We start from the raw sequence: 25,981 nt of genomic DNA, 5'->3' as shown, positions 1-25,981 counted from the left end.
CCCTTTTCCCAGGTCACAATTCCCCCTCAAACTTTGCACCTCATCTTTGAGGCTCCCCCCCGCCCAGGCCAGAATCCTCTCCTGTACCCATACTCCCTCCCAGACCCTACAGCCCAATTGCCTGCCCCAGGTCACAACCCCTTCCTTCACCCAAACCTCACACCAGCTCCTGCACCCCAGTCCCTTACCCTGTGCCCCCTTCTGCACGCAACCTCCATCCGAGACTGCACCTCCTCCACAGAAAAGTGCACCCCTTGATCACTTTCAAAACCTTGGAGTGGCCCCCCACCAAAAATTATTGCCCATCTCTGACCTATGGTCTCTGACCCTGGCTTGTCTTCGATCGACTCTTGCTTACTGAACCTGACCCATTGACCGCCAACCCTGCCCAGCTGTGACTACCTAAGCTAAACTACATATATAGTGTTATAGCAGAATCTTATTTGCTCTGTCTTTTCCCTAATTGTGTTCTGAAGTGCTCTAAGCAACACAAAGATTTTTTTTTAAATCAATTGTAGAAAAGAGCCTTGATGTCCTCTATTCTTTGTGAGAACAGCTGTATTTCTAAATTATGTAAAGGAAATACATACAACGGTACATTGGTGGGAGCCTTAAATGTGAATATTAAATTAAAATACAGTACTACCACACTTAAGCAAGTTTTAAATAAAAATGACCTAAAAAACATTAGAGAGTTTCTGGACAAGTGATTATAAATGTCATAGAAATACTATGGAATAAATTACTAGCTATATCAGAATTACAATCACTTTGGGGATTTTTCATAAATACAAGCCAAGTAATTTTTTTTCTGGATTGTAACTTCTTTTGATTGAGCAAAAAACCCTTATCCTTAGAAAAGGGAATAGCTCATGTCCCAATTTTATAGGCTTGGTATTGAAATTACTTCACACAACACAAGATAGTAGTAATGAAAATACCCTGAAGAATTTATTTTGGTAAAAGAGGGATTTATCTCTGGCTTAGAGGAAAATCCAAGTATGCAAGTAAGAAAAGATACATGAGATCACTAAAGAAGTATTGGAAAGATGGAGGAGGTGTTGAGCATGGTTTTGTTTATATTAAATGTTTGCTCATTGCTTCTCTTTTATCGTTATTTAAAAATCAATAAAAAAGAAAGAAAATGTTAATTATTTTCTTATACCTGTATCTCAGTTTCCATGTCATCAGTACTAATAATGGAATCATCTGGGCGGAATGTCACACTTGCTTTTTTCTTGTCTGCCCTCTCTTTTATCTGTTTCTCAGCACGTCTCTTTTCCCTAAAAACGTATCAGATAATAGAAACATCAAGCATTTTTTCTAATAAGCAAGAAATAATATATTCCTTAAGAAGGTTATTGTTAAGCGAGTAAAGACAGAGTTAACTGCTGTTTAATTGAAACTAATTAAACCTAGGTATGGTATTCATAAAATATTTAACAAACCCTTAAAACATTTGAATTCTAATCAAAATAATGTACGGGTTATCTAAGAACTTGTTTAACTCATTTATTATTATAAATCTGTAATAGAAGACAGTGTATTGTCTTAAATACTACAATCATGGGCAGTGGGTGAATGTAGGGCTGGGGGAGACAAGGCCCCAGTCCCACCCCCACCCTTCTGCCCAAGGTCCTGCCCTCCGCAGGAGCCAAGCTCCCACACAGAAGCCTCCCCAGCTCTGGAAGACTACAGGGAGGGCAGGTGTCACATGGCCCCAGCCTTCCCAGCCCTGGAGAACCACAGGGAAGGCGGCAGCACATAGCTCCACCCTGGAACATGGCGAAGGAAAGTGGTGCACAGCTCCAGCCTCCCTAGCTCTGAAGCATGGAGAGGGTGCACTGCCCCAGCATCCGCAGCCATGAATCACGCTAAAGCAGTAGGCATTCTTGCGGTGGAGTGTGGGAGGAGTCATGCCTGGCCATTTGGGATGCCTGGCCTTCCCCCACCTCTTATACCCATTGCCCATGATAACAACTGATAACATTTTAAAGACCTATTTCGTCAGATGTCATGCATCTGACGAAGTGGGTCTTTGCCTACGAAAGCGTATGCTCCAACATTTCAGTTAGTCTATACGGTGCCACAGGACTCCTTGCCATTTTAAAGCAAGATATCTGAAAATGAAATCAGTTATTCTTACTTGTGTGTCAATAGCTAAGTTCAGGAGTTTGTGTTTCTAACCAAAGTTTAAAGGCATCAGAACAACACATGGCAGTGCTCTACTCTCTGTGCTTTGATGTCATTAACTCTTTCAAAGGGGAAACAGAATGCTTAACTGTCATGATAATAATCTACTGATGCTGCAGAAAAACTGCAGGGGCAAAGTAGGTACAGCTTAAGTGGGAAACTAAGAATTGGTATAGTTTGTATTGATCATGTAATGAAAATCATTCTAGATTAATGTGAAATAACAAAGATCAGTTTCAAAGACTTCATTCATCTGGCAAAGTGGGTTCCAGCCCACCAATGCTTAAGCCCAAATAAATGTATTAGTCTAAGGTGCCACAGGATTCCTCATTGATTTTGTTCAAGCAGACGAGTATGGCTACCTCTCTGAAAAAAGATCATTAAAAGTCATGAAATATACATCCAGTAAAAACAGAATTAGATTAAGAACTCAACTGTGTACAGGCAGTCCCCGGGTTACATGGATCCGACTTACATCGGATCCCTACTTACAAACGGGGTGAGGCAACCCTACACTAGCTGCGCCGCCCCCCCCCCAGCAGACCACCGAGACCCGCCGCGGTCCTGCCGCTCACGTCCTCCGCAGCGAGAAAAGCTGCTCCGCGTCTCCCTGGTCTGCAGGACTGAGGGAAGTGAGGTGTGGGAGAATAAAATTGAGCTCTGGAGAAATGTTTGGCTAGAGTTTCCCCTACAATATGTACCAGTTCCGACTTACATACAAATTCAACTTAAGAACAAACCTACAGTCCCTATCTTGTACGTAACCCGGGGACTGCCTGTACTCATTCGGATCAATGGGAATTTTGCCATTCACTTCATTAGGTTCACAATCAGACTCAATGACTTTACAAGTACATTTTCATCATCCTGTCAATGGGACTAGAACCCCAACCCAAATGAAACTACTCCAGTGTTCAGAGAACATACTTCCTTGAGGAACACATGCTCTAAAAATCTGACTATTTTGTGATGTGGACAGCTGGCTATTAAGAACTAAACTATGACTACCAAATCATTTCAGAGTAGGCAATGAACAGGATAGATAGTAAAACAGTTTACATCAGAGATTTAGAAGTGAATGGCTCTGTATCCCATTATCAGCCTCCTCCAATTATTTAGCATTCAATCCTATTTTCAGTGAAGCTAGTGCAAAAGCTCCCATTGTAATCAGAAGGCAGTGGCTCAAGTTACAGTAAGCCTCTCCAAATGAAGGCCTATTTTAAAAAAATTGCTCTTACCTTTTTGTATTATTCTGTGTGTGTCTTGTGTCAAATGGTTCAGTGCTAGCTTTTAACAACTCAATCTGAACAGGATGAGCTTGTCCAATGAAGTCTTGTGGTACGCTGGTATACTGGCGGCTTTTCTCAAATGCAATGAGATTTTTAAGCGGGATGAGTTTTGGTGATTGGAACTGTTTGAAAGAGAAGCAGAAAGAGACATTTATAGAAGAGGAAATAAAAAATCATATAGACTATTAAACAGAGTAGGTCCAACTCTGACCTCAGTTATGCAGGTACAAGTCCTAATGCAGTCAATGGTAGAAGGCAACCATGTAGTAGTAGAATCAGACCAAATTACCGAACATCTTTATAAATTATCACCCAGAGGCAATGTAAGAGGCATAGAAATAGGTGATTACACCGTAAACAAAAAGGTGCAATACAAAACAGCTGATGATATAAAAGTAGCTGGTTTATTATGAAAGCTCAACAAAACCATTTCATAATTGTATTTTGCCAAATTGTAAGAACAATCCATCTTTCTTGCAAAACGTTTCCCCAAACTACTACTGTTCAACAAATTCCTATAGTGAGTTGCTGTGGATGAAACTAGGAAATGGGCAATATGCACATAGTTTGAAGAATCTCCAGCTCCCAGGAATTAGTTACTTTTTGATGTATGTTTGCCTTAACAAACAGGAAATTTATTGCAAACTTTTATATTCTAAAAAAACTTAAATATCATTTTCCTTTAAAAATAATGCAAGATATTTCTTACTTGATAACTTCCCTAGATAGCTGCTTCTCTCCCCATTCAACACTAATAAATTAATGCTTCCACCCCAGCTGTGAAATTTCTGAAGCAATCCATTATTATTGTTGAAGGCTCCACCACTAAGCCCCTTTTCATTCAGCTCAGGCCATCAGAAGGATTCTTCCACAGCTATAGAACACTCCAGGAATGAACTATTAGTATTAAAACTACTTGATATGTGATAATTAGCCATTACACAGTTATATGTTTGTCTCCCTTTTGTATTTCAATATTTTACTAGACCAGGGGTTCCCAAACTTTTTCAGATAGGGACCAGTATATCCATTCACGAGCTTTTGGAGGACAGGTAACATTCATTTGCATATTCATTAAACAAATGATGAATATGCAAATAAGTTTCTGGTCCTCCCAAAGCCATCAGTGTCAGCTTTAGCAAAACTTTTGATACGGTCACCCACAATATTCTTGACAGAAAGTTAAGGGAATATGGATTGGATAAGTGGATGGTAAGATGGATAGAAAGTTGGCTAGATCAGGGTTTCCCAAACTTTTTACTTTAGTTGGAAACCATTTTTTTAGTACTGTTTTTGCAGCCTAAAAATATAAATGCATATTAAGAAAAAGAATGAAAAATTAATACATTTTCACTGTGTATTATTTATTCACAATAACAACTGTACATAACATAAATCTTAATTACAATTTAACCAGTAGAATTTTAACAGGTGTAAAGTTTATTTATAATTGAATGAGTTGAATATAAGTCATTTGTGTGCACTTTATAACTTTTAAATAACTAAAAAGAGAACTAATGGAAAGGGTTATGTTGTTTTGCATCACATAGCAACTTAATGTCAGAAGCAAAAGAAGAAAGTTTTATCCTCAAATCTGGTTCAACATTCAATCTATTTCTATATTTATTTTTGAAGAAAACCAAAGATGAGAAACTAGTTTCACACTTATATGTCGTGACGAAAGGCATTAAGAATTTGACTGCTCTCTCAGATAAATGTGAATATTCATTTCTACAGCTCAACCAAAAATCAATCAAGGAGAGTTTATCAAAGTTCTCTTTTAAGGCAGAGTCACAGGAAAGTTCAATTAATGAATCCACTTCTGATAAGCTCAACGGTAGTAATTCTTCATTTTTGGTGTCAACAGTAAACGGGTTCTTAATCCACATTTTACTGGCGTCAACTGGAGGAAAATATTCATTTAAACTTGATGTTAGCCCCATAAGGTGTTCTTTGATTGCTGCAGAAATCACATCTGAGATATTAGTTTCAGCAAATTTTTCTTGTAATTCAGTTGAAGTACAAAAAGACTTCAAGTTTCTCTTCTTAACTCACTGTGCCAATAACCGAAGTCTTTTAATAGTTGCCTCAACTTTTTCATGAACTTTAAAAATATTAATTTTAGTGCCTTGTAAATTCAAACAAATCATTTAAAAAACAAAATATGTCACATAAGTAAGCCACCATTGTTAACCAATCAAATTAATGAAACCTGTCTTTAAATGTAAATATAACATCTTTTGCCGATGGAAGGTGTCACTCCAAGAAAAATAAAACTTCATCCTTCATTTCAAAGTCGTTTCAAAATGTTTCCTTTCAACAGCCATCGAACCTCACAGTGTAGTAAGAGATGCTCATGTTCACTTCCTAATTAGTTGCATAAAGCGGTAAAGATTCTGGAATTCAAAGGACAAGATTTTATATAATTTATAAACTTCACACATTCTTGAAGAGTGGAACTCAAAAGTGATGGCACAGTTTTGACAGCTATTGCCTCTCTGTAAATACTGCAGTGCACCCATAGAGTGTCACGCGCTACAGCTCGAATCCACGGGACAAGCCCAGTGCGAGACCCTGCCATTGCTCGAGCCCATCACTGCTCAGTCCAACACACTTTTTCCAGTCAATATCGCTTCGAATAATAAAATCATTGATTAGCTTAAAAATTTCAGCAGCCATTGTTCTTGTTGGAAGTGGTTTACAAAATAAGAGATCTTCTTGAATGGAGCTTTCATACTCATATCTAACAAAACACATCAACTTGGCAGCGTCAGCTATATCAATGCTTTCATCCACTTGTAATGAAAAAACTGACACTTCTGTATTCGATGAATGAGCGTTTCTTCAATATTTTTCGCCATTTCTTCGATTCTACGTTTCACTGTATTGTTGGATAAAGACAGAGAACCCAACTGATTTCCCTTTTTCCCTCCATAAATACGGGATGCAATAATATTCAGTGCAGGAAGTATTAACCTTTCACCGACAATATGCGGGTAACCTGTCTCAGCTATTACTTTTGAAACTTCGTATGAAGCCAACTCAAAGTTTTCATTTGAAGAGCTCATTGAAAGTGCACTTTTCATGCTTTTTTTTTTTTTTAAGCAAAAGCTAATTCATTTCTCTTATTTATGAAAAAATCTATGGGCTTCCTCATGTATTCTGGATGTTTGCATTCCAAATGGCGTTTCAGTTTTGATGGGTTTCATGCACTTGTCAGATAGTTCTGTGTGACAGATTAGGCATAATGGCAAGTGATTATCACTATCAACACTTATAAAACCAAATTTCAAATACTCATCAGAATAAGTGTGGGTCCAAGGAGTTTTTATCTTCTTATTCTCACTTGGACTAGGTTGCACATCATTCAAACATTTTTTAGTTGTATTTACAGTCACATTCTTCAGCCATTTATCCATATTGAAGATGAAAATGAGAGGGTATGTTATTGAAAATAAATGAAGAAAGCTTAAGCAGTTAACCTAAGAGGACGTGAACGTTGTCCCACTGTGTAGAAACAAACTGAGGCTGCTGTATCACGTGACAGGAAAACCAATGTCAGAAGCTTGGCTGTATGAAAATACACGTGCTTCCGGGGAGACGAAGACCCTTCCTTCTGCCCTTGCCAGGTGGCCTGCGCTCCCCGGCACTGCCAAAGCACTATGCTGCCCCTATAGAGAACCAGCCCCCTGGAGAAGCCACTGAAATCCCATAAGACATAGTCCGCTACTCACCCATGGACACCACCTGCCGTCCAGCAACCCCCGCTGCATCCTCCGTCCAGCCTGGGCCAGGGCTTGGGGACGGGGCGCTGCACGGGCCAGCTGGGAGGCAGGATCTCCCAGCTGCATCCTCCGTCCAGCCTGGGCCAGGGCTTGGGGACGGGGCGCTGCACGGGCCAGCTGGGAGGCAGGATCTCCCAGCTGCATCCTCCGTCCAGCCTGGGCCAGGGCTTGGGGACGGGGCGCTGCACGGGCCAGCTGGGAGGCAGGATCTCCCAGCTGCATCCTCCATCCAGCCCGGACCAGGGCTTGGTGACGCGGCGCCGCACGGGCCAGCTGGGAGGCCGGAACTCCCAGCTGCATCCTCCGTCCAGGCCACGGCTCGGGGACATGGCGCCGCATGGGCATGCTTGGAGCCCAGAACACCCCGGCAGCCACGCTGAGGCCCGGTATATTTTTGCCGCGGCCCGGTATCAGGCCACGGCCATAGTTTGGGAAATGCTGTACTAAACTATTAGGATGTGTTGAATGATGAGAGAAGCTATTAAGGAAATTTTCATGAAATGAGTATCCTCCTGTTGCACAGCTTCTCTCTTCATTAATCTCTAATGGAAAATAGCAAGAAGTGAATCACAAAAGTATGCAGAAAGATACGCAGAGCTTTAATTATTTGTATAATAGAGCTACTGCAGGAATGAAAGTTCTTCCAATATACAGCAAGGCATTGTGTGGAAACAACTGCAGTTGCACCCTATCAATGGATGACTCTTCAGAGAAATGGAAACTTACTTTGCAAATCTTCCCCAGATAAGGCTCATATGCTTTCCCTCACTACCCTAGGGACTTTTGAGAGAGAATTGTTTCCCAAATACTAGCTGGATAAGTGGTGCATGATTTAACATCTTGCCTGAAGCAATGTTGAGGACCTAAGGCCTTGGCTTTTTGGACAGAATGAGATGAAAAGAGTATAATTAGTATTCAATATGCTTCAGACAGATCTTTCAACAGGCAAGAATGCTCATTTCTGCCACAATCTTCAAGAAGTGCTATTATTTCCTAAGAATTACATAAAGAGAAACTTGATCAGAAAGCTTTCCTGGAGCTATATGAATAACCTTTTCCTCGTGGCAACATCTGTGTGGTTCTTATATAGATGGTAGATACAATTTCAAATACTGCTTTTTGGGGTAGCGGTGGTGACAAAAGGTCAATCACGAGCTTGCATTTAAACGGATTAATACTGGCATACTCAAAAGGGAAAAATGGATGTGCCTACCTACAGACACCAGTAGAGAAGGTACATATGCCTCTTTGGTGCTTGACTGAAGAATTCCAATAAACAATTCTAGGGAAACTCTGATGTGGCTGAGATCAACAGACCTTTGTGACTACATCTGTATAACACTAGCATCCAGCAGTCAGGGACTTATTGCACTAAGCCCGTGGTCCCCAACATGGTGCCCGTGGGGGCATTTATGTGCTCCCGCACCAGCATTTTAAAACTACTCACATTCACCCCTGCTTAGAGCAGGGTCGGCAGCCTTTGGCCTGCGAGGGAGCCCGACGCAGCGCTTTGGAGGCTTAAGCCCCGCCCACACCACAGCAGGCAGCCTGCGCAGGCGCTTCAGTAGCCGGAGCAAACCCCATGCTGGTCAGGTCTGGCTGCGAGGCAGCAACAGCGCCCTCTCCCCCCCCCCCCCCATGCAAAACAGCCGTGGCGAGGTCCTTTGTGGTGCAGGAGCTGCGAGCTGGCAGGGGAAGGTCCCTCATGGCCGCTTCCGCCCCCCTGCACAACCCCATTGGCTGGACCTGGACAATGGTAGCTGCAGGAACCTACCAATCCCCAAGTACATGGCCAGGCGGGTCTTGTGGGAGATATAGGAGAGCAGCACGTCTCGCTGGTAAGTGTCCAGTCCCCTAGCTACTCCCACTCCGATATTTTCACCCACAGAACTCTTCTCCCAGACCCTGCACCCAATTCCCTTCCCTGAAGCATAATCCAAACCCCTGGCCTTACCCCCCCCACCCCCAGTAAAATGTCTGATATTTTCAGTTTCTCAGCTGGAAAGCCACTTGGGACATTCTTCCCCTGCCATGTGGAGGGGAGTGTGAAATGTAAAGGTGCCATGATTTTTTTTGGGGGGGGGAGGGGGCTTTTTTTGCTCAACATTTGGACATACCCCCCTTTTTATTATTGCAGAATTTTGTTTAAAAATGAACTATAATTAAAATAAAAATTATCCAATTAAATTAAGTTTCTATCAAATTTACCCAATTCACATTTAATATGAAAATAGCCTTCAATTTCATATTTGATGCCTTTTTTCTATTTTTTCTCCAATGGGGGGGGGGGGCACAAAATTGACATTCTTCCCCCTGCCAAGGTGGGGATGGGGAGTGTGAGATTTAAAGATGCCATGTTTTTTTTTGGGGGGGGGGGGGAGGATGCTTTTTTTGCTCAACATTTGGACATCCTCCCCTTTTTTATTAATGCAGAATTTAAAAAAAAATGAATTTCGATATAATTAAAATAAAAATTATCCAACTAAATTAAGTTTATCAATTTTACCCAATTCACATTTAATATGAAAATAGCCTTCAATTTCACATTTGACGCCTTTTTTTGTTGGCGCCCGCCACACTCTTCTGAAAACATGAATGTGCTATTAGCCACAAAAAGATTGGGGACCACTGCACTAAGCACATACAAAGGGGCAGTCCCTGCCACAGTGAGCTTTCTGTTTCCTCTTGCACTGGAAACAACTTGACTCGATCAATGAATGAAACAAACTCATATACTTTAATGTAAAAAAGGAAAAAGGCATTGAGAAAGAAAAAGACATTCACCACATAGTTGAGGTTGGTCCTGCTTTGGGGCTGGACTTGATGACCTCCTGAGGTCTCTTCCAGTCCTACGATTCTATGATTGATTCCCCCTGCACACTAGAGTTGGGGGACCCAGGCTAGTAGAGTTTATGTGCTCCAGCCCTGCCGGTGGGTGGCAAGGGGCCTGGAGCACCAGCAAGGGCTTCCCAATGCGATGCTTCCCAATGTTATTCATATAATATCTGCTTTCACTTCTTGCATCAGTAGTTTTAGTTCCTCCATTTTATTATCCAAACATCTTATTGTGCAAACATCTTAACTGTTGCTGCTTGGCTTCACTCTAAGTCCTATTGCCAGTACCATCTACCTGTTATCACACAAATCCTCCTCTTAATGTCCATTCTCCTACCCAGTGTTGTTTCTGTCTCTATTGCTGTATCCTTTCTTATGTGATTTTACTCCTTTTTAATGTTAAAAGCAAGCACTGAGTAAGAGCATCTCCCAATCATCTCCCCTGAGTTTCTAGTTTAAAACTCTTAATGAGATGAGTCAGCCACCATGCCTTCCAATACTCAAACATTCCAAGGCCTCCTTGTAACAAGATTGACTGAGACATTGTTGATTATCATAATATTGTCTCACCATGGTTTTCCTTTAGGGAGAGGCAGAATCCCACTGAAGATCATCCGAGCCTCCATTTCCTTAAGCTTCTTCCACAGGCTGGGATAGTCTCCCCTGATATGTTTCAGTGAGAATCTAGTTGTGTCATTTGTTGACACATGAAGAAGAATGAGTAGATTCTTTCCTGCTCCCATTAAGACCCTCTTCAGCTTGAGGTCCACATCGCATTTCTTAGATCCCGACAACAAATCTTTTTGTTTTACTCTGGTGACAGTCTGTTTTTCTCCACAGGGAGTCCCCAATCTCATATACTTGACATTTCCTGGTGATGATACTTAATGTTCTTTTGGCTGAGAGTCCTCTTATCTTTTATTCTTCCTGGCAATTTTCTGGAAGTCATCCTGCACCTTCTCTGGGCATCTCCACTGACTCTTCCCCTCTTCTTATAGGATTAAAGATCCTTCTCTTTTCCCCTATCCTCTCTCCTTCTGTTACAGCCCGCTGTCCCCTTCTTCATTTTCAGAAAACCTGTTCTTGGGCTCTATTTCTCCTTTGCTAGCTGGTCTTCTTGTCTGCATGGTTCTTTGTAGTCATAGAAAGGCCATTTTCCTCACCCAGAAGTCTCCCCTATATGTTCTTAAGTCAAGCTTGCTTCTATCACAATATATTCTGGTAATGAGTTCCAGTGATAGACTGTGTGTTGTGTGGGAAAGTACTTCCTTATATTATTTCAGAAGTGCTGACTATTACTTTCATTGGGTGACCCCTGGTTCTAGTGTTATATGAAGGGTTGTAATGGGATGTATTATGTCCAGAGGCCCCTGCTGAAAGCCTTTCAGCACTACCTCACCCTGCTCCAGAACGACTAGAAGAGGAACTGCAGTCAGTTGCTGTCTGGAACGCAAGGAGAAAGGATTAGGGCTTTAAACTAGGTTCGATGGCGACAGGTAAGCAAAGCCCACAGGTAAGTGGATGTAGGGTAAACTGAGGCAGCCCTAAATGTGCTAGTAGGCCTCTAAACAGCATGACTCCATCCTGGGATCAGGCCTGGGAACACCACAGTCAAGATAAGAGCTGCAGACAGTAAAACGACCCTGGGCACCATAACAACCACACTCAGACAGGACCTCAGTTAGTAACGTAACACATTTTGCTTAAGATAACATTCATAAAATTTGTTTAACTGTCTTGCTTCATTCCTAGATAATGAGCCTGAGAACCAAGTGCTGCACCAACTCAAGGCCATACCCACCTGCTATAGAAATATCATCATCTATGCAGACTAAAGTGTTGTTATTGTTTTGCTGACATGTTTGGCATTTGAACAGTAATCATCTGTATATTAATTAATGAGTTGTTACTTTGCAATGGGCGGAGATATTATGTAATCTTTAGTAGTTCTATTGGATTATGTGCTCATTTCTTCTTGCTGCTAGACCTATCAAATCATTTTTCCTCCGTCGACCTGCTGACTATATAACCTATTGTATTGTGTTAATTAACCAGTGTTCACCAGGGTAACCCTTACATGTCACTCCATCAGCTGGTGTATAATAAATCCTCTGCTTGTTTTCACATGCATCCTGAGTGTCCTGGATTATTTCCAACAGTGGAGAACATGGAGACCTGGGAGATGGGTCGGAAATGGGAGGGAGTGTGGGCTATAATGGCAGAGAGAAAAGAGGGTCAGGGCAAAACTGGGAGGCAAAGTCAAATCAGTATCTTAGATGCCTATATACAAATGAGAGAAGTATGGGTAATAAGCAGGAAGAACTGGAAGTGCTAATAAATATGACATTGTTGGCATCAAAGAAACTTGGTGGGATAATACACTCAACTGGAATGTTTGTATGGAAGGGTACAGCTTGCTCAGGAAGGATAGACAGGGAAAAAAGGAGGTGGTATTGCCTTGTATATTAAAAATGAACACACTTGGAGTGAGGTGGAGATGGACATAGTAAACGGAAGTGTTGAGAGTCTCTGGGTTAGGTTGAAAGGGGTTAAAAACAAGGGTGATGTCATACTAGGAGTCTACTACAGACCACCTACCCAGGTGGAAGAACTGGATGAGGATTTTTTAAAACAACTAACTATATCATCCAAAGCCCAAGATTTGGTGGAGATGGGGGACTTCAACTATCCAGGTATATGTTGGAAAAATAACACAGCGGGGCACAGACTATCCAATAAGTTTTTGGACTGCATTGGAGACTTTTTATTTCAGAAGGTTGAAAAAGCTACCGGGGGGAAGTTGAGAATTTGAAAGTGGAAAGGCAGCTTGGGTGAAAGTGATCATGAAATCATAGAGTTCACAATTCTAAGGAAGGTTAGAAGGGAGAACAGCAAAATAGAGACAATGGTTTTCGGGAATGTGGATTTTAGTAAGCTTAGAGAGCTGATAGGTAAGGTCCCATGGGAATCAAGACTGAAGGGAAAAACAATTGAGAAGAGTTGGCAGTTTTTCAAAGGAACATTGTTAAGGGCCCAAAAACAAGCTATTCTGATGTGTTGGAAAGATAGAAACTATGGCAGAAGACCACCTTAGCTTAACCACGAGATATTGCATGATTTAAACACAGAAAAGTAGTCTCATAAAAAATGGAAAGTAGGACAAATTACAAAGGATGAATATAGGCAAACACAGGAATGCAGGGGCAAGATTAGAAAGGCAAAGGCACAAAATGAGCTCAAACTAGGAATAAAGGGAAACAAGAAGACTTTTTATAAATACATTAGAAGCAAGAGGAAGACCAAGGACAGGGTAGGCCCACTGGTCATGAGGAGGGAGAAACAGTAACAGGAAACTTGGAAATGGCAGAGATGCCTAATGACTTCTTTGTTTCGGTCTTCACCGAGAAGTCTGAAGGAATGACTAACACAGTGCATGCTAGTGGGAAGGGGGTAGGTTTAGAAGATAAAATAAAAAAAGAACAAGTTAAAAATCACCTAGAAAAGTTAGATGCCTGCAAGTCACCAGGGCCTGATGAAATGCATCCTAGAATACTCAAGGAGCTGATAGAGGAGGTATTTGAGCCTCTAGCTATCATCTTGATAAAATCAGGGGAAACAGGAGAGATTCCAGAAGACTGGAAAAGGGCAAATATAGTGCCCTTTTTAAAAAAGGGAAATAAGAACAACCCAGGAAACTACAGACCAGTTAGTTTAACTTCTGTGCCAGGGAAGATAATGGAACAAGTAACTAAGGAAATCATCTGTAAACACTTGGAAGGGGGTAAGGTGATAGGGAACAGCCAGCATGGATTTGTAAAGAATAAATCATGTCAAACCAATCTAATAGCTTTCTTTGATAGGATAACAACTCTTGTGGATAAGGGAGAAGCGGTGGATGTGGTATACCTAGACTTTAGTAAGGCGTTTGATACGGTCTCGCATGATATTCTTTTCAATAAACTAGGCAAATAAAACTTAGATGGGGCTACTATAAGGTGGGTGCATAACTGGCTGGATAACCATACTCAGAGAGTAGTTATTAATGGTTCACAATCCTGCTGGAAAGGTATAACAAGTGGGGTTCCGCAGGGGTCTGTTTTGGGAACGGCTCTGTTCAATATTTTCATCAACGATTTAGATATTGGCATAGAAAGTACACTTATGAAGTTGGCAGATGATACCAAGGTTGGAGGGGTTGCGACTGCTCTGGAGGATAGGGTCATAAATCAAAATGATCTGGACAAATTGGAGAAATGGTCTGAGGTAAACAGGATGAAGTTTAATTAAGACAAATATAAAGTGCTCCACTTAGGAAGGAACAATCAGTTTCACACATACAGAATGGGAAGCGACTGTCTAGGAAGGAGTACGGCAGAAAGGGATCTAGGGGTTATAGTGGACCACAAGCTGAATATGAGTCAGCAGTGTGATGTTGTTGCAAAAAAAGCAAACATGATTCTGGGATGCATTAACAGGTGTGTTGTGAGCAAAACACGAGAAGTCATTCTTCCGCTCTACTCTGCGCTGGTTAGGCCTCAGTTGGAATATTGTGTCCAGTTGTGGGCACCGCATTTCAAGAAAGATGTGGAGAATTTGGAGAGGGTCCAGAGAAGAGCAACAAGAATGATTAAAGGTCTAGAGAACATGACCTATGACAGAAGGCTGAAAAAATTGGGTGTGTTTAGTTTAGAAAAGAGGAGACTGCGGGGGGACATGATAGCCGTTTTCAGGTATCTAAAAGGGTGTCATAAGGAGGAGGGAGAGAACTTGTTCATCTTGGCCTCTGAGGATAGAACAAGAAGCAGTGGGCTTAAACTGCAGCAAGGGAGATTTAGGTGGGACATTAGGAAAAAGTTGCTCACTGTCAGGGTAGTCAAACACTGGAATAAATTGCCCAGGGAGATTGAAAAATCCCCATCTCCGGAGATAGTTCAGAGTAGGTTGGATAAATATCTAGCAGGGATGTTCTAGACAGTATTTGGTCCTGCCATGGGGGCAGGGGACTGGACTCGATGACCTCTCGAGGTTTCTTCCAGTGCTAATATTCTATGATTCTAGGTGCCTGACTGGCTGCAAGAGCAGCAGAATTATGCATAGGTCGGTGCAAAACTGGCTGCCCTCAAGACCAAGCCAGACCAGGCCAGGATAGCGTGATGGGCCCTGCTGGTGCAGTTCATGGCTGAGCCAAGTGATGGCTGGCAAAAGGACATCAACTGAGTATACTGAGATGGTCCAGGTGGGCTATTAAAGAAGGGAATGTCTCTGGTAGGAAGCCTTAATGAACTAGTCTCATATCAGGGCCATGAGAAAGAACCAGAAACTATGTATTTTGGAAGGGAAGACAATGTGTGTATAATTCAGCCAGAAGCCTGAGTCACAGAAGACTCTTTGAAAGAATCATTGATAGGGGGAGGGAGAGGCACTGAGAAGAGGAGGGGTGCAACCCTATTGTATGAATTGAAAGAAAAGTAGGCTCACACACAACAATTAGAGGTGAATGCCAGTCTGTTAAAAAATGAATTATTGCAGGCACTTTCAATCAGAGAGGGGGTGCTTGCAAAAATGTAGCCACTGATTTTAGTTTAATATTCATTTAATGTATGATATTCTGATTAATCAATCTGTTATATTCTATATATTCATATGTTAATCAAAATTAACTTGCACCTAAGCATCATGACCAAGGCTTGACAAATGGCAGCGAAACCTACTCGCCAGCCCTGCATTGCACAAGATCTGCATTGCGTATGCACGCGTTGCCGGTAAACGGGGTGACCGGCTGAAATCTACTCGCCCTGGGCGAGTAGATTCAGTGATTTGTCGAGCCCTGATCATGACAACCTCCACATTCACATTGAGAGGAAGGAGAGCTGTTCAGGAGCCCTGCTTTTTTCTCTAAGGAGCTGAAGACCCACTTGAATATTCTGGGAGTGGTCTTTGGATCTTGGAGGAAACTTTCCTCCACCAGCTCAGGTCTATTGTGGATTTTACTCCAAGCCAGTTGGATAACATCTTTATGATCTTTAGACTTTCTCCCTGAGATGTTAAGATGCTCCTGAGCTTCCGCACTTCGGGAAAGAGGGTACTCATCATCTCAGTACAACTCTCTGTCCTTTGACTGTGAGGGTTGGCTATAATTCATCCTCAGTAGAGCCTGTAAATATCGCCAGACATCGGAAAAACTTTAGAGCAATGTTTGCTGAACAGCTCTACCATCCCAGAATGAGGGAAAAGAAATCCTTGAGGGGAAGAACATTTGTTGTGGGTCCACGTGATTGAAACAAACACTTGTCAAATACCTGACTGGATATGGGGGTGGAGGAAAAGATTATAAGTCTTTACCATATGAAAATGTAATACAAATTAAGGTTATAAAACAAAATGGTGGGGAGAAACTAGCCCGCCAGCTTGTTACTTTGCTGGTGACAGAAAATCTGGTGACCTGAGCTGAATTTGGGGGAGAAGAGGAATCTGTACCTCCTACAAATTATACAGGGGAAGGCATTATTCCACTAGTGAGGAATGATTCAACAAGAAAGATGCATATTTAATTGCAACATAAAAATATATTCCCAAAATGCATTACCTTGTTTCTTGGAGGTAAATCAGTGTGAAGAATTGATAGTCCTGTGTGCTGTAATTTATCTCTGGAGTTAGTCTCCTCTGTTACAGATCTAATGGGTATTAAAGAAGCAGGGATTGGTGGTCTTGTAATTGATGGAAATCTAGGTGCTGTGTTAAGCTGCAGGTGCAGTAAAGGAATTCCAGTTGAATGCTGGTAAGTTCCATAGAAAGAACTCAATGGTTTCTCTTCATTCACGTTTGTATGAAGGTAATGCTGAAGAGGAAGATTTTGCTCCTCTTCATACTGATTGTGATTAAATATTTTAGGAGGCCCCTTACTTATAGCTTCTGACCACCACTTCTTCTCATCACGTACTTGCCTTATTTCATGATATTTATTCAAGTGTGGTGCTGAATTAGTTTTGGCTCCTAGGGTACATGATAGTGGAGGGTTCTGTAAAGAAGGAGATAAATCCCAAGCTACTCTGGGTTGGGGGAGAGGCCTGATCAAAGCTTGTGAAACTTTTAATGGATATAAATTGAGTGATTTAAAACTACCAGCTTCAAGTTTAAGCAAAGGAAAGCCATTTTCATAACGTAAGGATTTTGCAACTGGGATAAGTTTGGATGTCTTCTGGTTTTCTATGGAAGGAGATAACAGATGAAGCAATTTGGCTGGAGCTGAAGGAAGCAATTTTTCAGGTGCTTGAATAAACCCCATTCCATTGGACTGGCTCTCTGATAGGCTTAAAGAAATATTCACATCTGGATGATTCTAAATGAAAAAAGAATACAAAATAGCACTTTAAATTACATATAAGATTACAATAAATCATTACTAGGTGTGGCCTGTATTACATGGTAATTCTCACAAATACAATTATTACAAGAAAGTTGTTTAATTTTTCAAATGGAATAACATCTAATGTGCTTCCTCCACTTAAAGAATAATGTTTTGTTTTACCTACATGTGTACTTTCTTTGCTGGTTTGATCATTTAGGATATTTCTTTCTTGAGGATGAGAGCTACTCTTTTTAAACTTTCCAACACTTTCTTTACTGGGCAGTTGAGTTTCTGAAGAAATGTCTGTAGACTGTATAGGTACGAATGTGTCAGTACAATTGCTTCTTTCAGTGTGTAAAGCCTGGTTTCCTCCCAGCTGAATAGACTGAGGTTGCTGCAGAATATGCTGCACATTTGGCAGGCTGGCAAAGGACGACCCTACTATTTGCATTAAGCTCAGAAAGTTGATTTGCTGCAGCTAGAATGTAAACAAAAATAAAGCTAACATTAACAAAGTCACAAAATGGGTTTTGGGAAAAATTCTCTGGTTAATTTTTGTTTACAGATGTGTGATTATCCTATTAAAATAGATAGCAACTGAGAACTCAATAGAGCAGAATCAATATTTCTTTCATATTACATATATCTATCTTATTGTATCAATAACACGCAGCCATTTGCATTCCTTTATTTCAGCAGAAAGAAACTTAAGCCTGAATACCACCAGGATGAAACAGTCTTACAATATATTTTAGAAATATGCATCTGTATGTTTGTCCATCTGTGAGTCTGTTTGTTCAAGAACACCTCCTAAATGGGAAGAACTAGGACCACCAAATTTGATATGCAGCTTCCTCTTATCATAACTTAAGCACAGTCAGGGTTTGGTTGTACCAGGACAATGGGAAGTGCCTGGAATTTGATTGTTTCTCATAAAATGGAAAGGGAGAGTCTAGTATATGGGGGTGGGCAAAAGCCTCTCAGCAGGCTGAGCTGTGATCCGGCCCGTGAGGCAGAACCAGGCCCCGCCTCCTAACGCAGTCATTGGCAACCTCCAGCACACGTGCTGATTTTCAGCAGCATGGGGAAGGGAGCTCAGCTCCGCCCTTCCTCCCCTGCGCAGCTGCTGGAGAGCACTCCCTCCTCCCTGCAGCAGATTAGGCTGCAGTGGGAGGAGGCAGCGCTGGGGCTCCTCAGCAGCACTTCAGGTGGGACCAGAGGTGCCACTGCTGCAGCCACGCAATTCACAGCCGGCCCAGAAGACTGGAGAAGCTCTGCTGTGGCCACGAGGTCCAGGGCTGGTCCCAGAGGCTGGAGGTGCCGCAGCCACATGGTCCATGGCCATGGCAGTGGCACTTCTGGCCTCTGCTGCTGGCCCTGGATAATGTGGGCGGCCCCAGACCGTGTCAACAGCAGCAGCAGGGCCTCCGGGGCTGGACCACATGGACCCCGGCAGCGGGGCCTTCCATCGGCATGGCCAGAACAGCGTGGCTATGGCCATTGCTGAAAGGGGGCAAGAAGCCAGGTCAGGTCTCCCCCTCATGCCCAAACCCCCCCTCCCCCACACTGCAATCCCCTCAACTTCCCTCCCCCTCATGCCAATACCCAGCACCCCCAACTTACTCCGACACTCTCCCTTGTTCCTGCACCCTCTCTCCTGGCCACACACTGCACTCTCCCTGAACTAAAAGGTAAGATCTGCATCTTTATTTATTAATGAAGTTGCTGTAAGTAGGACTATTACTGACATTAAAAAGTATCACTGGCAGTATCAGACCCGTACCTAGAGGGTGAATAAGTCAAATCTCAGCACTCCATCTCTGAAAAGTTGCTGACCCCTGTCTTAGCGCATTGCCTGGGTGCCGGAGATATGTGAGCCCTTTAAACTGCTTCTATTTAAAGGGCTCGCACTTATTGGGTGGCTGCGTTGCCTGGCAGCCACTCAGCAGGCACAAGCCCTTTAAACAGAAGAAACTGAAAGAGCTCACAGCTCTCAGTCCCACTGGCCCATTGCCTGGGAAGTGCCCAGGAGGCATGAGCCCTTTAAACTGCTTCTATGCAAAGGGCTTGTGTCTGCTGGGCGGCTGCCAGGCAACATGTTAGCAGTGGGCCCAGGAGCTGTCAGCCATGTTATGTGAATTCTAAGCCTCCACCCCAGACAACTCTGGGAGGAGGCTAGCCCCCAGCACCCTCCCATCTACTCCAGGTACCTTCTATTGGCCAGAAGTCAGGAGGCAGGAACCCCAGGCCAAGCAAAGCTCCTGGCAGGGTAGTTCTCAATCCCGCCCCTTCTGCCTGTGGCCTGGCCCCTTCTGCCTGAGGCTTGCGGCTATTTCCAAAATTTGTGAAGTGGCTCCCTTTAAAAAATGATTGCCCATCCCTGGTCTAGTAAAAGGGCATTATACTCTAGATAGCATGACCACAGGGTGGCAAGTAAGGGGCCAGAGATGGGGACCAGGACAGCTATAACCCCACTGGCCCAGCAGAGGCAGGAGTGGAACAAGGGACAGCTCTACTATATAGTTGAGAGTGTGGGAAAGAGCGAGAGCAAGAGAGAGAGAGAGAGCGCGCGCGTGCGCGTTCCAGCAGGGGACATGCACCCCTCCCCCAGCTGTGCCAGTGGAGACTTAGCCTGAGGAAGGGTTCACCCTATTTTTGTATTGCCCACTCTCCTCTTCCCAGCATGGAGAGGAACTTCTCACCTGGCCCCAAGCTGCTGAATGTCATAAGAGGTGGCTGGGGTTGTCCTTTCTCCCAGGGGCAGCCTGCATATTAAACCCTTCATCCCCATCCCCATTTCAAAACAATGATTTAAATAAAGAAAAACAAAACTTATTTGAGATAAGGAGCTGAGCAACACCAGATAAAGCTTCTACTTTCAAATATACCAGCATTAACTCATTATTATTTTATTTATACAGTTACTATGGGTTCATAACATCCCTAATTGATATGAATAAAGCACATCAGGAGAATATTAAAAACAGTTAGACCTCCTGAAAACACAATTATCCAAATGTACTGCTCCTCAAATTCACAAGCCTTCAGATTAAGTCAAAAGCATAATGAATCATGCCTAAAAATAATTGGCTTCTATCTTTAATTACCTGCAACCCAGAAATGTGCATAAAAGCATCACGGAATAACACTGAAAGCAATAATTTTCATGTAGCGTATTTGTAATTGAATAATTTAATCTGTGTTGATTATTTTTAATAATGAAATATTCTTACCTGAACTAATTTAAACATTTCATTTTGGAGCATCTGTCTGACAGCTTCTGAAACATTTGATGGTTCTGCTATCAACTCTCCTTCCTGGACTTCTTGCTTCTTTGAACATCCCGGACCATCATAGGGAACACTTGATATACCCGTAAGAGAAGGTTGATCACCACATACACAAATCTCTGTGTTACTTGAAAGTATTGGGAATAAAAACAATAATTTTTAGATACTTTCCAAGATATATGGATTCTGAACACTGAACCTAACAATACTTCTAAAGCTTTTAAAAATTTTCAGGATGAAAAAAAAGTCAAGAGACATTTTTAATTTTTTTTTTGGGGGGGGGGGGGGGGCGCCTCTAATGGGCAGCAGATATCTGGCCAAACCTGCTTAGATTCTGTGATCTCACAGGATTGCAGCACAAACTGGTGTGGCTTAAAGGCACATACCAAAATATGCAGTAAATGCAAACATTATTTATACATTTATTGTAAAGTAATACGCTAAATATCATATTAACATTGAAAATTTAATAAGAATAATCTGTAATTTACTACATAAAGCACTACAGTTTATCTTACCTAGGAGCATCTGCATTCATTTCTAAACCAAATGAATGAGGAACAGTGCTGGAAACAGCCTCAGTCAGACCAAAGAAAAAGACAAAAGGTAAGTTTATTATAAATTTACAACCTTTTATTATAGGTGTATCATTTTTTCAATATATGAAACAATTTTTGAAAGATTTTGTATGTAAAACACAAGCTTGTTTACCTATGCATGTAAATTTAATCCAAGTCATACTGAACTGAGTACCTTCTATCCTTGTATAACACTGCAACTAAGGATACAACTGTTGATTGTTTATGTTAGGTCTCCATAGCAATCATTAACTGACTCAAACATAATGGTTGAATAGATTTTGACTATTCACACAAACACTAAGCAATAAAAAAGCATGAGAACTTATTTGACTTGGCAATACAAAGGAAAATATCATATTTAGGGCACTTTGTGAACATGACTGAAATTTGTATTTCTAAAAAGAAAAGGTAATATAATGCAATAACTCCTGAGGATGCTATTAATATGCACTATTTTAAATGGTAATAAAATACTAATAAAGTCTTTAGAAAACTATGTAGTTTTAAAGATTACAATAAATTGCAAGCAAATTGAGGACATTATTCCTATATCCATAATCATAATGTAAGTATTAGAAAATAATATAATTACATGCCTTCATCACCGGTAAGGCATTATCTGGAATTCTAGAAAGTCAGAAGTGAACATTTTATACTAATGTAAGTAAAGTAAAGTAAGTAGACTCAAGCAGTGAAACAGATTGGAAGGAGTGACTGACACAAGTTTGCCAGCTTGAAAGGAGTTAAGCTGCTTTCTTCCAATCATCAAGAAAAATATCAGGCCAGCAACTGGGGACCTTGATTCCAGACAGTGAACACAGCATAAATACGAAGTGACTTTCTTTGAGAAAATTACAACTGAATCAGACAAGTAAACGACATAGATTATCATTTCAAACATAAGACCATGAGACACACTTAAGGAAGAGAGCGTCTCTGCACAGTTCTTGTAATTCCTTATGTGTTTTTCATTGCAAATACAAATGCTTTAACTCTTTAAAAATGTTTTGATTAATACAAGCAAAGGGAGTTCTCTGTAAAAACTTCCTGAAAAAATGTCATGAAGTGAGTTGACTATTTTTTGTAATCACTATAGAACACAGTTGCTTTATTTTTAAAATACACATTCAGTGTCACATAACTACTTATGGCCAACTCTGTAATAATACACTAGCACATATAAGAAATGAAAGGTGGGTGGAATTTAGTTTTAAATGGCAAGTATATTGTTAAAAGCAAGAGCAAATATTTTAATTAAAAGAAATAGCATGACTATCTCTTTATGAATTTAACATGGTAGCAGTACATGAATTCTTTTGAAATGCTAATGAAATCAGTTTCCTCTTACCCATTTTGTTTGGCTATTTTTCCCTCTAGCTTTTCCATCATGGGTTCTTCCCAGGGAGATTCTACATCTAGTGTAGAAATATACTGCAATTTCAAACGATGCATATGAATATGTATATATTTTCTTCACCATACTTCTTAAATAGATTATTATTAAAATCTTAGACTGCTGACATGCTTCTGATTAATTTCATGTGATCAAGTATAATCAGAACATCCTACCTTTACATAGCTGCATTGCTACAGAACAATAGCAGGGAGATGTCTTAATGACTTCTTTAATTACATTTAAATTTAATTGCATCTATCATGAGTTTTAAACCATTTCCAAAACTCAATTCATTAGATTATCATGGAATCAGGCCTGTGCAGTGGTATAACCTTGTTAATCAGGCATCCCAGTATAACTATTCCAGTTGGTAGCAAGGAAACAAAACAATTATAAACAAGCAAAAAGCCAAAAAAAATGCATTACAAGTCAAAAGGACTAGCCCTATGAAGAGGAAGTTACTCACTTTGGCGAAGTAACAACAGTTCTTCAAGATGCGTGTCCCTGTGGGTGCTCCACTGTAGGTGTTGGGCTTGTCACAGTGCCGCAGATCAGAAATTCATCAGCAGTGGTATGCTGGACCGCGCCGTTTCTTATAGCGCGAGGTCCAGCTCCTGCCAGTTCCGCCTAATCGCCAACTATCCGAAAAACATAAAGGACAAACTCCGAAGTGGGGAGGAGGGCAGGTAGTGGAGCACACAAGGGGACACACATCTCAAAGAATTGTCATTACTGCACCAAGGTGAGTAACTTCCTCTTCTTCGAGTAGTGTCCCCGTGGGTGCTCCCCTGTAGGTGACTTCATAGCAGTAGTCCGACATAAGGAAGGTGGGATTAAGAGTTAAGATTTCACCACTGTGGACAGCACTACAGAGGCAACTGCTGAATCACTACTGAAATTATTGGGGATAGCGTAATGCTTTGCAAAGGTGTAGTTAGAGGACCACATGGCAGCTTGACAGACGTCATGTAGAGGAACTTCCTTGAGAAAGCCTGTAGAAGCTGCTACTGCCCTGGCAGAATGGGCTCTTGGTGTCTCTGGCACCGGCTTGTTTTGCAATGAATAGCAACACACTATGCACAAGATGATGAGTTTGGAGATGCATTGTGCACAGACACACTCGCCTTTAGAACAATCAGCCATCAAAATCAACAGTTGTTGAGATTTCCGGAAAGGTCGTGTTCTATCGATGTAAAAGGCCAGTGCCCTACATACAGCTAATGTGTGGAGCCTTGCATCTCAACAGGATGTGTGTGGCTTGGGGTAGAAGGTTGGGAGGATGATGGGCATGTTGATGTGAAAATCCAAGTTTATTTTTGGTAGGAAGGTTGGTTGAGGGTAGAGTATAACCTTATACATACTGTATAGGGAGGAGTAGCAGAGAAAGCAGAGAAAGCAGTGAGCTCCCCTACCCTGCATGCAGATATTATTGCTAACAAGAAGGCAACTTTCATGGTTAATAGCAACAGAGGGCAGGTCACCAAGGATTCAAAGGAGTGGGTGCTCCACTGTAAGTGTCAGGCTTGTCCCGGTGCAGCAGAACGGAGATTCGTCAGCAGTGGCCTGCCAGACCCATGCTCAGCAGGCGCCTTGTACTGTTCACGCTATGTCTTAGATCGCGTGGTGTGGCTCCCGACAGTTCCTCCTAACCATCCTCGGTTGCAAACGGAGTGAGTTCCCTTTTGTCAGATTCTGTGAGTTAATCATTCAGTAGTGTAGTTGTAGTCTTAGTTTAATTAATCTTAGCAGTAAGTTTATAGCTGTTTAAAAAACAAAACAAACAAAAGAAAGGATATGCAGATGTCTCAGTTCAGCGCATTAAAAAAAAAAAAAAAGTAAGAACCAAGAGAAAGAAGAGAAAATCACTTGAAGAAAAACCATGCCAGGATCACCTGGTTTTAAAAAATGTGACACTTGTCAGGAACCCATGCCCGCTTTGGACTGGCGCTCCTGCTGTATTATGTGCCTAGGTGAGGGACATATCCCACAAAAATACCCTCACTGCTCCAAATTAATAGCGCAAGCACGAAAGGACAGGGAGATGAGGCTCATAATGTTTTTATTTAATAAAGCACTGCAGCCTTCACAGATGGAGCCCTCCCTGCACAGATCGGACTCTCGTAGAGCCAAGAGGTGCCAGGCCATCTCACCAGGGCCTCATACTTTCGCGAAAAAGAGGCCCTCTCCAACTCGCTGATACCGACACTTGTTAGCATCAGAGATAATCTGGGCACTTCAGGGATGTCTCCTACTTGCTGTCTGGAGAAGGCAAAACCAAGCTGTAGCATGTTGGTACCAGGGCTGAGTCTAATGCGAAAATCACCACCTGCGGCACCAGTATCATTTGTGGCACTGCAACCAGCCTCAGGGCTGGATCCAGCACCTACAGTTACAGCAGTACCACTGGTGCAGTTGGCACACTCGGCGCTGCCAGCACAGGATACACCAGCACTGTCTTCAGCACTGCAGCCGGCATCAACTAGACCTTATATGCAGCCTACAGACAAGTCAGCACTAGCACAATTGTTGGTACCGGCTAAGACCCACCATAAATCATGCAGGGTCATCACTCCTTCCCCCAGTCCAGAGCATATGACATTTGCTCGTTTCCCTGCAATGGTGGACACAGGAGGGCATGGTATGTAGTAGGGTGCCCTTTCAGATGTACCTCGGCTGGGGGGTGCACCTGGGTTGTCACAGGACTCAGGGGGTGTGAACCCCCTTGGAGCGGGCCCTGCACATAAATATTCGAGAGCTGAGGGCAGTCAGGAAAGCTTGCGAGGCGTTCCTGGCATCAGTCTCACGCCAATCAGTCCTCGTACACCTGGACAACATGACGGCCATGTTCTACATAAACAAGGGGGGGCCCGGTCGTCCCCTCTGTGTCGAGAGGCGTTGCTATTGTGGGACCTGTGCATAAAGCACGAGATCCATATCCAGGTGGAATATCACCACTCGAAGAAGAAGAATTATTTCCAGGAGATGCAAAGACTCTAATACTAGTAAGCCACACTGTAGAATTGAGTGCAATAGTCGTGCAACCACTAAGCGCTTTTAGGCCATTCATTAGCTAAAACAAGGAAATAAATGCATTTTAAATATAATATTTGAAAGTAAATATTTAATTAATCAGAGAGTAACTTGCCTCCTCTTTTTGTTGTATAAGTTTAATGCTGACAGAAATACTGGGACTTTTTGGAGCTCCAAATGGTTCTTCAAAGAGTTCTATGAAATGAAGAGATATAATTCACAAAGAAAATAAAA

At 42.0% G+C, this 25,981-nt stretch overlaps 1 protein-coding gene across 5 annotated transcripts in view; it reads right to left on the bottom strand.

Annotated features, from left to right (window-relative positions):
- The window catches only part of CPLANE1 (ciliogenesis and planar polarity effector complex subunit 1), a 171,681-nt gene that overhangs the window by 31,045 nt on the left and 114,655 nt on the right, over positions 1-25,981 (bottom strand). For 4 of the 5 annotated variants that reach the window (XM_075932519.1, XM_075932523.1, XM_075932521.1 and 1 more), the window contains exons 29-36: positions 25,863-25,942; positions 22,673-22,752; positions 21,259-21,330; positions 20,684-20,867; positions 17,635-17,928; positions 16,689-17,441; positions 3,432-3,604; positions 1,166-1,283 (exon numbers count right to left, since the gene is read on the bottom strand). In XM_075932519.1, the coding sequence (XP_075788634.1) occupies positions 1,166-1,283; positions 3,432-3,604; positions 16,689-17,441; positions 17,635-17,928; positions 20,684-20,867; positions 21,259-21,330; positions 22,673-22,752; positions 25,863-25,942 (1,754 nt within the window). Of the gene's footprint in view, positions 1-1,165; positions 1,284-3,431; positions 3,605-16,688; positions 17,442-17,634; positions 17,929-20,683; positions 20,868-21,258; positions 21,331-22,669; positions 22,753-25,862; positions 25,943-25,981 lie in introns of all 5 variants that reach the window. The other variant, XM_075932522.1, reaches the window with a different exon arrangement.

The sequence above is a fragment of the Pelodiscus sinensis genome, chromosome 6, assembly GCF_049634645.1.
Source record: "Pelodiscus sinensis isolate JC-2024 chromosome 6, ASM4963464v1, whole genome shotgun sequence".
NCBI lineage: Eukaryota > Metazoa > Chordata > Testudines > Trionychidae > Pelodiscus > Pelodiscus sinensis.
The sequence above is the reverse complement of the archived record's forward strand: the minus strand, read 5'-3'. Positions and strand labels throughout refer to the sequence as shown.